The 13,693-nt window shown below is 33.2% G+C and overlaps 2 protein-coding genes across 5 annotated transcripts; both read left to right on the forward strand.

Moving 5' to 3' along the window:
* Positions 1–302: 302 nt before the first annotated feature.
* On the forward strand, positions 303–6,538 carry LOC145136023 (myosin-2-like). The gene is made up of 21 exons (XM_079070223.1): positions 303–1,350; positions 1,716–1,817; positions 1,906–2,049; positions 2,147–2,297; positions 2,394–2,421; positions 2,521–2,683; positions 2,758–2,821; positions 2,909–2,922; positions 3,007–3,091; positions 3,182–3,285; positions 3,374–3,512; positions 3,592–3,674; positions 3,744–3,887; positions 3,982–4,071; positions 4,143–4,220; positions 4,320–4,610; positions 4,769–4,974; positions 5,050–5,321; positions 5,418–5,584; positions 5,671–5,883; positions 5,978–6,538. The coding sequence occupies exons 1-21, from the start codon at positions 973–975 to the stop codon at positions 6,353–6,355; spliced, it is 3,294 nt and encodes a 1,097-aa protein (XP_078926349.1). The 5' UTR covers positions 303–972; the 3' UTR covers positions 6,356–6,538.
* A 2,289-nt stretch (positions 6,539–8,827) lies between these two features.
* On the forward strand, positions 8,828–12,912 carry LOC145136024 (uncharacterized). Of its 4 annotated transcripts, none has more exons than XM_079070224.1 (7): positions 8,828–9,075; positions 9,654–9,715; positions 9,816–9,845; positions 9,931–10,654; positions 10,754–10,975; positions 12,428–12,496; positions 12,584–12,912. In XM_079070224.1, the coding sequence occupies exons 1-6, from the start codon at positions 8,950–8,952 to the stop codon at positions 12,491–12,493; spliced, it is 1,230 nt and encodes a 409-aa protein (XP_078926350.1). In that variant the 5' UTR covers positions 8,828–8,949; the 3' UTR covers positions 12,494–12,496; positions 12,584–12,912. The 4 variants fall into 4 exon arrangements, with proteins under 4 accessions (XP_078926350.1, XP_078926352.1, XP_078926353.1 ...); XM_079070226.1 differs by having other exon boundaries at positions 12,436–12,496; XM_079070227.1 differs by lacking the exons at positions 12,428–12,496; positions 12,584–12,912 and adding an exon at positions 12,242–12,421.
* Positions 12,913–13,693: the final 781 nt, after the last annotated feature.

Consider the following 13,693-nt stretch of genomic DNA (forward strand, 5'->3'; position numbering starts at 1 on the left):
CATAAACGTTTACAACGAAATTTACCCCAAATAATATAAAAAGTGTTGCCAATTAAGAACATTAAAATTTAACACACATAAAAATCAAATATCACATTTATTCTCTGGATGAAATTATTACAATCTGTTTTAAAAATAATTAAACAAAACCATTACAATTTATAACACCTTAAAAATAATAAAATAGTATTATTATTCTTTAGAAATTAGAGCGAAAAAAGAATAATGAGATTATTATTACTTCACTAATCACTACAATCAGAAACCCAACGGATGATATCATGGTACCCCCCCGCCACTACCACCAACCTGAATAAATTCAAAATTTCCCTTTAAGCAACAAACAGACAAATCACATTTCCTTTTTTCCCCTAATTTTCTCAAATCCCCCAAATTAATCTACAAACAACCACTGCATCTGTTTTTCATCAGATAATTCCTTCTTTCTGCCATTAATCTTGCATTTCTTTCTCTCTGTTGGACCATAATTCATCATCTTGTAATTCATTGCTTTCAAGGCAGTAGAAATTAGTTTAAAAACAAGAAACCCTCGATTTTAACGCAAAACCCAGTTCCGATTTTGCTTATTTCGGACGATTCTTGTTTTTGATGCGCGTATAAACATAAATAATGATTGTATGTCGCTTTTACAGCTCATAGTTCCATAATTTGTTTGTTAGGTTTGAAGTTTCTGTTCGCCCCCGAATTGTTTTTCGAGGAAATGTTCAGTTGTTTGGGTTAGGTTTTGTAAAGTTCAGACTGAATTGAATTTTGATTTTCTTCATTTTACGAAATTTGTCCGTTTCTGGAACGCAGGCTTCTATAATCTCTTCATTTTTTCTAATCTGAATCGGATTAGGGTTTTAAAGTTCTTTTCGGCATTGTTCGAATCTCGAAGACGATGGTTTTCGTCTATACGTCGATTTAGTCGGCCTTGATTTCAAATCGAGTGGACGTTGTAATTTGGTGAAAATGATAGTTCGGAGTTCTTTGGAGGAAATGCTCGACTCTCTCCAGCGGAAAGAGGAGAGCAAGAAGCCAGCGGACTTGCCGCCGGCGTTACCAGCACGGCCGGCATCCAGGGCACGTCTTCCTAAGCGTCCAGGCCTGGCCATGTTTGGCGTATCGCCAGAGGTTGGTGACAGCAGGAAGCAAGATGTTGTCAGTAATGGTAGTTTTGGCCGGAAAAATGTGTTGGAAACTCCTTCATGTGGCGAATCACCTTACACCATGGCGGCTGTGCATGAACATAGATTGGCGGAGAACGGTGGTGCCAATCTTGCCACTCCCTCACCACCACCCTCACTGGCTTCTGGATGGGATAATAGCATCGATTATTATATCAAGAAGGTAAGATTTCATGGTTTCACCTTATGATTCATAGATTCCTTTAATCTCAGTTCTTATCTGTTTGTCCACATCTGAATTTTAAGTATCAAATAGATCACTATTTTAACTTTCATATTGATAAAAGCTACTGAAAAAAGCTATAAAAGACTGTAGCTAGAAACTAAAACCAACAGATAGGAGTAGACCAATAATTACAGACAAAATAATGGTTGCAAGTGACAAAATTGAAAATTCTAACATAGTGTTTGTTTACATTGAGATAAATATAATATCACCTAGCCAACACTAAGGACCTTTCACCCCTCCCCATTAATGATGTGTGACTGATGTCTGAATGTGAGTAAATGACTATTTTACCCTTTCAGCAACTCCGAGTATGGTGTCGTGTCCAAAATGGGTTTTGGGAGTTGGGAAAGATACAATCAGCTTTTGGAGGAAAAGCATCTGTTATACTTTTGGATGGAACTGTAAGTCTACTACTATAAAAACATCTGTTAAATATAATTAAATATTTAAATATAAACTAAAAATAAAAAAAAATATTTATTTTTGTAGGTGATGACAGTGTCTACAAGAGATCTCTTCCCTACAAATACAGAAATCCTTGATGGTGTAAACAATCTTGTAGAGCTTGGTTACCTGAATGAGCCATCAGTTCTATGTAATATCCAGTATAGATATCAACGTGATGTAATTTATGTATGCATAATATATATTTTCCATCTCTTTTTGAATAATGAATTTTACTTACTTCCTTCATTCATCATAATCTTTTTATATCCTTAATGTAAAACAGACTATGGTGGGGCCCATTTTATTAGCAATCAATCCCTTCAAAGATGTTTCAGTTGCTGGAAGTGATGTCATCATGGCTTACAAAGAAAAGATTTTGGAAAGTCCTCATGCATATAAAATTGCAGATGCTGCCTACACTCACATGATGAGAGGTGAGTTTTACAGATAATTGAGTATTATAATAAAATAAAAACGAGGGTATTTACGTAATTTGACTCTACTTTTTGTTATGATGCTGATGCTTGCAGATGGTGTAAACCAGTCGATTATTATCAGGTTTGTTAGTTTGTATTATAACTTGAATGAAGTCAAAAATCATTCTTTTTTTTTTTTGCAATAATCTTTTTTGAAAAATGGAATTTTTGTTTAATGTAGTGGGGAAAGTGGAGCTGGAAAGAGTGTAACAGCAAAGTTAGTTATGGAGTATTTGATAGAAGCTGGGAAGAGTGAAATGTCAGTCAAAATAAGTCAAACTTGCTGTATATTGGAAGCTTTTGGGAATGCAAAAACATCAAGGAATAAAAATTCCAGCCGATTTGTGGGTTTTTTTTTTTTTTTTTTAAAAACTTTTTTTTCTTGAAAAGGTACTTAATTTTTTAAAATGTGGTGCAGGGGAAACTTGTTGATATTCATTATAATTCAGAAGGGATAATATGTGGGGCTTATATTCATACTCGTAAGCAATATTTACTTTTTAAAGTTTATTTGATTTATTTAAGTTTTACTAACAGGTTTTAAATGTTCTTTGCTTAAACATCAACAGTTCTTCTTGAAAAGGTACTTATTCTTTTTATTATTTTAAAGATTTTATCATGTAATTCAAAAACGAAATTATTGAAGTAATTTTGACTTTTTGACCAGTCAAGAATATCTCATCTGTGTCGAAGTGAAAGGTCATATCATATCTTTTACCAAATGTGTGCTGGTGCTCCATCTGATATGAGAGGTTTATTTATTTATTTATTTTATCTCAAAAATAATTTATTATTATCGAGATTGTTTGCTCAATATTATGTTTTTTTTAATCTCTTGATAGATAAATTGAATCTAAGAATGGCGAGTGAGTACAAGTTCCTGAATCAAAGTGGATGCTTGAAAATTCATGATGTTGATGATGCTCAAAATTTCAAAAAATTGATGGTAAATTTGATTAATATTATTATTCTGTGAACAAGAAATTTATTTATTATCATTTTTAACATAGATATTATATTATATATTGGATCAGGAAGCCATGGATGCCCTTCAAATTTCTCATGAAGATCAAGAACGTGTCTTTAAATTGGTGGCTTCAATTTTATGGTTAGGGAATATATCATTTGAAGTAATCGATCATGAAAATCATGTTCAAGTTGTCACTGATGAAGGTATATTCTTGAATATTCATTTAATATTATTTAATAATAATAAGTTAATTATCTATGAAAATAATTTGTGTTTTATCAGCTAGTCGAAGTGCTGCTAGGTTGATGGGGTGCAATGTGAAGGACCTCATGATGACTCTATCTACCAATAAAAACCAGCAGCAGGTATTTATTTATGAAATTAATATACTGATTTAGTTAAAGATATTTAATTTAATTTAATTTTTGTTTTAGGCGATTGATGTGAGAGATGCATTGGTGAAATTTGTTTACACAAGTGTGTTCAATTGGCTTGTAGAAACAATTAATAAATCACTTAAGGGGGACAGTGGTAGGTCTATAAGCATTTTGGACATCTATGGCTTTGAGTCATTTCAGGTATATAAATATTATATTTAGCATTTTTATTTATTAATCTCATAATAGAAACTTAAAATTATATATTTTATACAACTGATTTTTGAATCTTCAGAAAAATAGCTTTGATCAGTTGTTGATAAACTATGCTAATGAGAGGCTGCAGCAGCACTTTGTTCGACATATATTTAAGCTTGAACAAGAGGTGAGAGAATCAAAGGGCTATTTTTTTAGAAATTATGTAGTTTTTAATAAATGAGTGCTTTTTTTATTTAGGAATATGAATTGGAGGGTATTGAGTGGAAAAAGGTAGAGTTTGTGGACAATCAAGGGTGTTTAGACCTCTTTGAAAAGGTATTGATTCTTTTATGTTCTTTTTTTGAAAAAGGTATGATTTTTTAGGGCAATTTCTTGCATTTAAAAAAAAAAATTATATTTGATGATGGGTTGCAGAAAAACATGGGGCTACTATCTATACTAGATGAAGCTTCAAATACATCAGAAGCCACTGATTTGACCTTTTTCAACAAGATCAAACAGCATTTGATTTTAGGGTTTGATGATGAAAAGGGATCTTCTTTTAAGGTTGACCATTATGCTGGGGAGGTCAAATATGAGTCAACCGGGTTCTTGGAAAAGAACAGGGACACACTGCAGTCTGATACCCTCCAATTTCTCTCATCATCCTGCAATAATTTTCTGAAAACTGATTTCCATAATCAAACTCTTGGGACAAAGTTTAAGGTAAAGATTCAAGCATTTCACGCCCTTTTACCATTTACCTTTTTACCGTTTTTGTGATTTTAATCTTTTACAATAAGTGAGTTTACAGTTTTTGAGATTTTATTTAGCTTATTGAGAGATAAATGTAAATTTACTTAACTATCCCTACCTTTTTTCAGTACCAATTGTTCAAATTGATTCAAATGTTGGAAAAGTCAAACCCACATTTCATCCGATGCATAAGACCAAATGCCAAACAACTTCAGGGAACATTCGATAAAGAAACCGTGTTGCAGCAGCTGAGGTGCAGTGGCATTTTGGAGATTATAAAAATCTCAAAATCACGCTATCCTATACGTATGTCACATCAAGAATTTGCTAACAGGTGAGTAAAAGTAAAAGTAAAACCTCAGTTTTTTACATAATTTGTTTTTAATAATTTGTTTTTATATAAATGTAGGTTTGGGTGTCTTCTTCTCTCGAAGAAAAGTTATTGTCAGGATGTGTTGAGTACATCGGTTGCAGTTTTGCAACAATTTCGGGTTCTTCCGGAAGCATACCAACTTGGGTACACCAAAATATATTTCAGACAAGAACAGTTTTTGGTTTTGGAGAAATTAAGAAAACAAGTTATGGAAAAAAATAAGGTGGAGAAGGGGTTTTCTGGTGATGGAATTGGAATTGCTTGTGATTTCCGTGAACTAATGGCGGGAGTTGTCACGTTGCAATCATGTAAGAAATGTGGTTGTTTTTTTTATTTTGTCACGTTGCAATCATGTAGTAAGAAATGTTGTGCAAATTTGAACTTTTTTTTACACGTGTTAGCAGTTATTCGTGGTGAAAATTCAAGAAGAAAGTGGAATGTTATAAAGAAGCCAAGAGCAAAATCAGTGGATGAGAATCTGAATGCAATTGTATATATACAGTCAGTTTGTCGTGGGTGGTTGGCTAGAAGGTATTTCAGCCATGTCTGCAGCTGGAAGATGTCTACAAAGGTATTTTTATTTTATTTTAGAAACTAAATATAATTATAATAACAAAATGGTTGTGGAGTATTAGTTAATTTTTTTATTGTGTATAGGGTATGTTGCAAGATAATCTTCCGATTATGCCCTTGGATGTTATAGAGCTGCAGAAGATGATCATCAAGGGAGACATGTCCCTGAGTCAAAAGGAGCAAGAAAATACGGCTTTGAGGGACCAAATTAAACAATTTGAAGCATGCTGGTCTGAACATGAAATCAAAATGAAGTCTGTGGAGGAAGCTTGGCAAAAACAGATTGCTTCTTTACAGGTCAATTTACCATTTTACCCTTTTACCTTTTACTACAAGTGATTTTACCTTTTTACCCTTTTACCTACCATATGTTTGTTGTTGAACGGTGCAGAAGAGTCTGGTTGCAGCCAAGAAGAGTCTTGGGGATTCAGGGGGGGATGGCGTTGGCGGCATTTCTTCAGGAACTCAAACTCTTGTGGAATACAATGGTGGTGGTGGGGTGGTGGATCATCTATCAAAGGAGTTGGAGCAAAAAACACATGATTTTGATGATAATGCTAAAACCATTATTGGACAACAACAACAACAACAGATGCCTTACCTCAAACAAATGGAAGAGTTTAAGAAGGTCAAAGATAGATTTGAGATATGGAAGAAAGAGTACAAGAATCGATTAAAGGAGACAAGGGCAAAATTGGTAAAAGGTGTAAATGGGGAAGGAGGAGGGACAAAACAGTCATGGTGGGGGAAGTTAAGCAAGAGATACTAACTAGTGTTTATAGGTTTGCTTGTTCATGTTGTCTAGAAAAAGAAAAAAAAAGAAAAATCATATATCAAATGGTAAAGTGTTTTTTTTTTCTTCTTATGTTATATTGTTGGGGTATATGGGTTTCAACTGTTATAGTGAATTGTGAAAATATATGAAAAGATAAATTTCTTTGTTTTCTTTCAATTGTCATATAAAATTTATACCATTCAAATTATTTAATACTTGGCTGTTAAAATAATTATGGAATTCTTTTTTTTGGATATAACTGAATACACGCTTTTAGCAGTTTCAAATCATTTCATTTTTAGATATAGTTTTCTTTGTTTTACTCGTTTTACCTATTGAAAGTAAAATATAAGCTCTAAGTTAGTCCATCAAGTGGTTTTTGAAGAAAAATAATATTTTAGAATCAAGGTGACCACAAATCAATTTAAAAAGTAAAATAAAATTGAGAACCAATTATATAAAATTTTTATAACCAAATACAACAATAACAATACCAGGATCCGACATTCCATAATAATAAATAAAATAATAATAAATGTAAAATAAAACGGCGCTATCCCAACTTAGATGTATTAGAGCACCCACATCGGCTTTTAAATGTTCTTGCAAAAGTCATGTCATCACAAACCTTTCAAATATTGAAAGGTGAGTGACAATGACAAATCAACTTAATGGTCAGCCCTACCTGTAATATATATAATTGATTTTTTTTTTGAATGAAAAGAAATATTGTTGGTGGGCAGTTATTTATTCACTGTAAATTTATAAGAGATTATAGTATTAAGCCGTCAAAAGAAAAAAAAAATTATACTAGTTAATTAGTGTGTATGTTCATATTAATTATAATCATTATGATAGATTTATTTGTATATATTCATATATTTCACATAAACAAATAAGTTTTATTAAAAATGTATGAAATTGTTGTTGATGTGGCAGCGGGACTTATTTTGAAAGAGTACTGAAATGGTTGTTGATGTGACAGTGAGATCCATTTTGAAAGAGTATTAATATTTCATTGATGTAGATTGTTATTGTAAAACTGATGTGATAAATTTGAAATATAAACAACATTGCACGAGTACGGATACTTTTAAATAAACATCAAAGAGGGACATGGTAAACGAATAAACTGTGTACAAACACGCTAATATAAGCAAAAGTAAAGATAATAATAATAATAATAATAATAATAATAATAATAATACTCTAAATTTGAAATATAAACAACACCAAATCATAGACAAAGGAAAAGAATCTGGTAGCTAATCTACAACTATACTACTCTACTATCTTAATAATCGACTTTCAAACCCTCCTATCAGATGTCATGTCTTTTATAAGGGCTAATATCTTCAAGTCTAAACTCATATTATCTTCCCACTTTCTTCTCGACTATCTTCTCCTCGTTTCATCGGTAACAGAGATTGTTTCCACCCTTCTAACAACAACAACTAGTTGTCTCTTTACATGTATGAACTCCTATAAATCTGCATTATCTTTTAATTTCTCGATGATCGACGTCACTCCAAAGGAAATTTTGAAAGAAAAGTTTAAGATTTTGTCCAACAATGTTTTGCTTCAAGCCCACTCGTAGCATCAGTATTTCTGCAACCTCTATTTTCTTTTCTTGCTCTTTTTTAATTGGTTCCAATCCAAACTGACTTTTTGACATTGTAAAAGACCTGCACAAAAAGACCGGTCTCGGACTGGACCGGAAAAAGACCAAGACTGAATCGGTCTAAAACAAGACCGGATCGGAAAAAGACCGGTCCTAAAAAAGACCAGACCGAAAAAAGACCGGACCATTCCAAGACCGGTCCCAAAATAGACCGGACCGTTCCTAGACCGAACGAGACCAATTTGGAAAAAAAGACCGGTAGCCAAACTTTATAAATATATTATTTTTTTGTTAATTATACAAGTTTTAATCACAAGTTATCTAACTTATTTTATTTTTTTATTTTATTAAACTTAAATTATCATTTTTAATAAATCTTAATTTATCATTATGGTGTTAATGACATATTTGTTAATGGAAAAAGCGCGAAACAAAAACAAAAGAATAAAAAAATATCGAAACCAAACCAAAAAAACCTATAAATCGAACCGAAAAAGACGCACGGAAAGACCACGAGACCGGATGAAAAAAGACCGTCCGAATGAAGACCGGTTCGAAAAAAGACCGGACAGGAAAAATACCGACATGGATCGGTCCGGAAAAAGACTAGATCGTTCCGAAACCGACCTTAAAAAGACCTGAAGACCGACTGAAGACTCGTTTGAGACCGCCAATGTGCAACACATTAGATGACATCCTTCATTTTTTTTGTAAGGGTCTTTGTTGACGATATAAATAGTTAGAGGAACATTTGTGCATAAAATAAAACATAGGGACTTGATTGATATTAATCAATACTTTGAGGGCTCGTGTTACATTTTATAAAAAAATTCAAAATGGTTCACGACTCAAGATTAACGGCATTGTAGATTGAAGAATCGCATCAACGGACCTTGAAGGTAATGGAATCGCAGAAGAAATCGAAATTGTCTCTCAGAACTTGATGCTTGGGTTGTAGAATCAAAAGATGATTACTGAACGCAAGACTATGCGAAAAACGACATTATCTTCCGTCGATGGCGGTGGAAAAAACATCGGCGCTGGGGTTGAAGTAGTTAAGACCACCGACTCAGTAGATCACTGGGATTTTCTGGTAAAATCGTACTCCTGGTGTCATCAGATTTGTACTTTCATGATTTCAGTTTGATGAAACCACTTTCTAGGGTTTAGTTAAGTAATGTTATGACATAGCCCGGATAAAGAAATTGGTTGCTAGGTTATTTTCTTAAGTATATCATTCGCCTAATGCTTTTAATCATCGTCTCTCGAGTGTTTGTTCAATTAATTGTTTCCTGCACTTCAAATCAGTGTTCATTTGGTTTAGCTCTGTGAAGGATTTCTGTTCAGCCTGTAGTCCTGCTCCATTGCATTCTCTTTAAATATTACATGCGTGCAAAATGTATTTTGATTCTATCTTATGACTGGTTTTCCCTCTTTCCATGAAATTGCAACAACTAATCTTGTTACACTGTAGTCTAGTGTAAATTTGTTGTTTTCTTCTTTTGACAATGATCATAACCATAACCTGTAGTATGTAAGATTCTCGAAAGAATTTCTATTGAATTGGATAATAGCACCTACAAAATATTTTCCAAATGCATTTGTTGCAATTTCCATGAGAAAATATTTATATCTTAGGTATTCATATCATTGTTTAATCATATCATCCAGGACCAAATTGAAGTACCCATGTGGGCTGATCTCAGTATATGCGATTTGACCAATGATGAGAGGTGAGTATCTTCTTTTATTTTAGTTATATAATAAGCTTGTTTAATGCTAGAGATGATTGTAATGTACTAATGTCCAATGTTATCTTTTCTTTTTTTGCAGTAATGACTCATGGTTCGATATAATCCATCAGTAAGCATCAAAGAACTACCTGCTTTTTGCTTTTTGCTTCTTCTTTCATTTAGATTTTATCACATTCTCAAGTTAACTTTTATAGGTTCCATCAATGTTCTTCAAGCCAGTTACTTTCAACAATCTTCCATCCAAACTCAATAACCATTCAAGAACCACCTTCTCCAAAACTCCCTCCCTCAGTCTCAAAATCAAGAGGCAAAAACTACAAAACTAAAGCATGGGGACAAAGAAACAATCTTACAACCTCCAATAAGCAACATCCTGTCAAAACCTTAACCATGAAGTCTTCCAGAAGCACAGGATCAAGTAACAATACAAAACCCAATTCCATTAAAACCCCAAAAGTATCTTCAAGTTGTGAAAGTGGTCTTACCAACAACACCTCTAGACCTAAACTTTCAAAACCAAAACCAAGTCTATGTTCTTTTTCAAGCCAAGAACAAGAAAAGGAAGGCAGTGCAATGAGCACTGTTACATCTAATCGAAATGAACACCATGAAAAGAAAGGATTAGAGGTGTCGAAGTCAAACCAAAGTAGTGAATTCTTGACATCTTTAAGGAACAATCTCAGAAGAAGTTGTGCCACAAGGCCAGCTGTAAGGGTTGTGAGGTGTTCAGAAGGAGGGCTCAAATCTTCTTCAAGAAAATCAAGTGTAGCTTCTTCCTCTTCATCTTTGAATCAGTGTAAAGATGCACAAAACAAACCTAGAGTTTTGAATGTGACAAAAGAGGCCCCTGCTCAAAATGTTAGAAATTTATCAAAATCCAACAAACAAGGGAGTATAAGTAATATACACGCTTCCAAGGTAACAACAAAGTTGAAAACTTTTTACTTTTTACCTTAAAAAGAATGTTGAAATGTTATTTGGGAATGTGAGATTGTTGATTGTTCTTCAAATTTGCAGGTTCAACAACATACATCAATTGGGAAAGTTTTGATGCCACGTAAGGTTAATGAACAAAATCAAAAGATTGGTAAAGAAGCTGAAAAAAGATTTGGTATTAAAAAAGTTGCATCAGCAAAGATTGTTACTTGTCAAAAGGGTATTATATCTAGTGATAAAGGAGGTCAATCTACAGGGAATGTACAGAAGAAAAATGGAAGTAAAAAGTTAATTTCCCTAAAGGTACGCTATTTTATCTTTTCATGTTTTGTGTTTTACCCGAATTTTAGTTTAGTCATGTTGTTGATATGTGACATGGGTATGCAAGTTTCCTATTTGAAAGGGCAAAAAAGGAAAATGCACCTCTTTTTTTGGATCAAAAGGAAGTAAATATAGGTTAGAATCTAAAGTTAAATTACATGTATTTCTGTTAAAGTCTAATCTACATGTTCTTGAAACGAAATTTTAGCTGTTTTTGGTGTCAAAGTATAAAGTATTAATAAGAAAAGATTGAAAGTATGTTGTTGTTTCTTGCATTTAACTTTTTTTTAATACAATTAACAAAGGTGCTAATTTTAGCAATATCTGCATTCTTTTTGTTTGTCTCATTTTGCAAGTTTCTTGACACAGGAAAAAACCAACACCCAAAACAGAGATAAGGATACAAGTCGAAAGGTCTACTTTCGGTAGCAAAATTAAATTCAACATTAATTTTGTAAACTTGTTTTTTTTCTTAAAAAACTAAAACAAGATCCATTTATGATAATGAGTTCTTCTCATTTGTGAACCGAGTTTTGGAACATGTATCCTTAATTTCATATATGGTTCGGTTTGTATGTACATACGAAATATGTTGTCTATTTTGAAATTTTTGGCTGTGAATATTTTGAAGTTGGGGGAATAGACGAATATGGTAATGAATTAGAGGGGCTAAATACAATGTATTTCTATAGAAATGATCGTTTTATGATTTGTAAGATCATGTTCATAAGATCAAAACAAATTTGGTCACAAGGTTTTGATTGTGCCATTATAATATAAAGTTGATTAAGACATTGATGGTGTGATCAATATTAACTTTTTAAGTAATAATCATAATTCTTGTAGAGGCAAATTTCAACAATTAAGAAGGAAAAGAAACAAATATTATTTAACTGTGTATATGTAAAGCCATAAGGATCACAAAGGGATTAACATATGTGTCGCAATGCTCTTTATATAATTTGAGATAAATGGGGAAAGTTGTGATGATCTACGAGGCTTCCTGCGATTTTTGCATTGCTTAATTTTGAATTGTATGGAAGAATTTTTTATGGTGATAAAATTGCAAAAATGGTCCCTGTGGTTGGCAAATTTATGCGATTTTGGTCCAAAACGATACCTCGGTGTGGTTGGCAAATTTATGCGATTTTGGTCCAAAACGATACCTTGGTGCACCACTGGTCCAAAATTGGATTTTTCTATTGTTTTTGGTCCCTGACATTAACTTCCATCCATTTGTGTTGTTAGCTGCAATAAAGACAAGGGTATTTTCGTCTTCCCACTTACAGGGACCTTTTTTGCAACCTTATTCAAAATAAAAGGAGATACCTCACTCTTCCATTTTCAACCTTCACGAGCTTCATATCGTTCCCACTCTGTGTTCGCAACTTCTTCGACATCAACAATTCAAATGGTGATGTGTTTATGTGGTAGGGTTGCAGGGTTCGCACCTCCTGGATATCAGCAAACCGTGATCGGAGGTTTCTTTCCTGCCCTTAACAGGTAAGTGTTCCATTTGGGTATTTTACCCGTATTTTGGAAAATCACCCTCATGTTTAGGTTTTTATTTTTATTTTTTTTTACTTGAAGGGTTCCAGATGCAGATTCTTAGGATGGATTGATCCTCCAATATGTGCAAGATCTATGTTGATAATACTCGGATTATTGAGAAATGTCAACAATGCAAACTATCAAGTGGCAAGGGTGAAGATGTGTTTGTTTGCAAGTTGGTTACTATTTGTGGTGGTTTGGTGTTTTTCATTTAGGATTTAGGAATTAGGGACCTCTGTAGTTGCATGTAATTTTGGGTGTTTTTTAATTATGAAATTGTAAAAGGGGAATATGGTAGTTTTTTGCTATTTGATATTGTAATATCGATTTAGGTTTATTTTGGACAACTTCAGAAATGTGTACCCTTTTGATGGCTGATAATGACAATGTAATGTAGTTATCACATAATGTTAATGATTATTTGTTGTTTCAAAACAAAGTCATCAAAGCCGCTAAATGTCGTTCCATAAACATGACAACAAAGTAGTTATAAACCATAAACATCATTCTTTAACAATCACAAAGTTGTTCTAAACCATAAACATGACAACAAAGTAGTTCTAAACCATTACATCATTTTTTAACAACCACAAAAGGTTGACATTAGATTCATGACCAAAAGGGCTAAAAGACCAAAATAAAACCATGACAACAAACTAGTTCTAAACCATTACATCCAAATGCACAAAAGTGGTGCTAAACCAAAAGATAAGTTTTTAAACAAAATACACTAATTCCTGCCTTGACTGCTTCCTGCATTCCCTCCGTGACTGCTTCCTGCATTCCCTCCGTGACTGCTTCCTGCATTCCCTCCTTCACCCTTGCAAATCCTAGAGTTATGACCCCTATTGTTGCATTTCCCACACTTGACATTAACAAACTTTATGGTAAGTTTTTCAGGTTCATTTGCACCATGCTTATGCTTCTGACTATCATACTTTTCATCTGCACTTCTCTTTCTCTTGGTCTTTAGTCTCCCAGGTTGAATGTGATGTGGTGGTGGTGTTAATTTCATTGGACAGGTACTTTTTGGCCACAAGGATCTACCCTTTATAAGGTCCACAGTGTAAGATTAAGCTTCATTCCAAGTTTGAGGCCAATACACTTTGTTGACATAAGTGTAAAGCTCCCCAACTTTGTCTCCACTAT

Source organism: Lactuca virosa, chromosome 9 (genome assembly GCF_052849685.1).
Source record: "Lactuca virosa cultivar CGN04683 chromosome 9, Lactuca_virosa_CGN04683_v6, whole genome shotgun sequence".
NCBI lineage: Eukaryota > Viridiplantae > Streptophyta > Magnoliopsida > Asterales > Asteraceae > Lactuca > Lactuca virosa.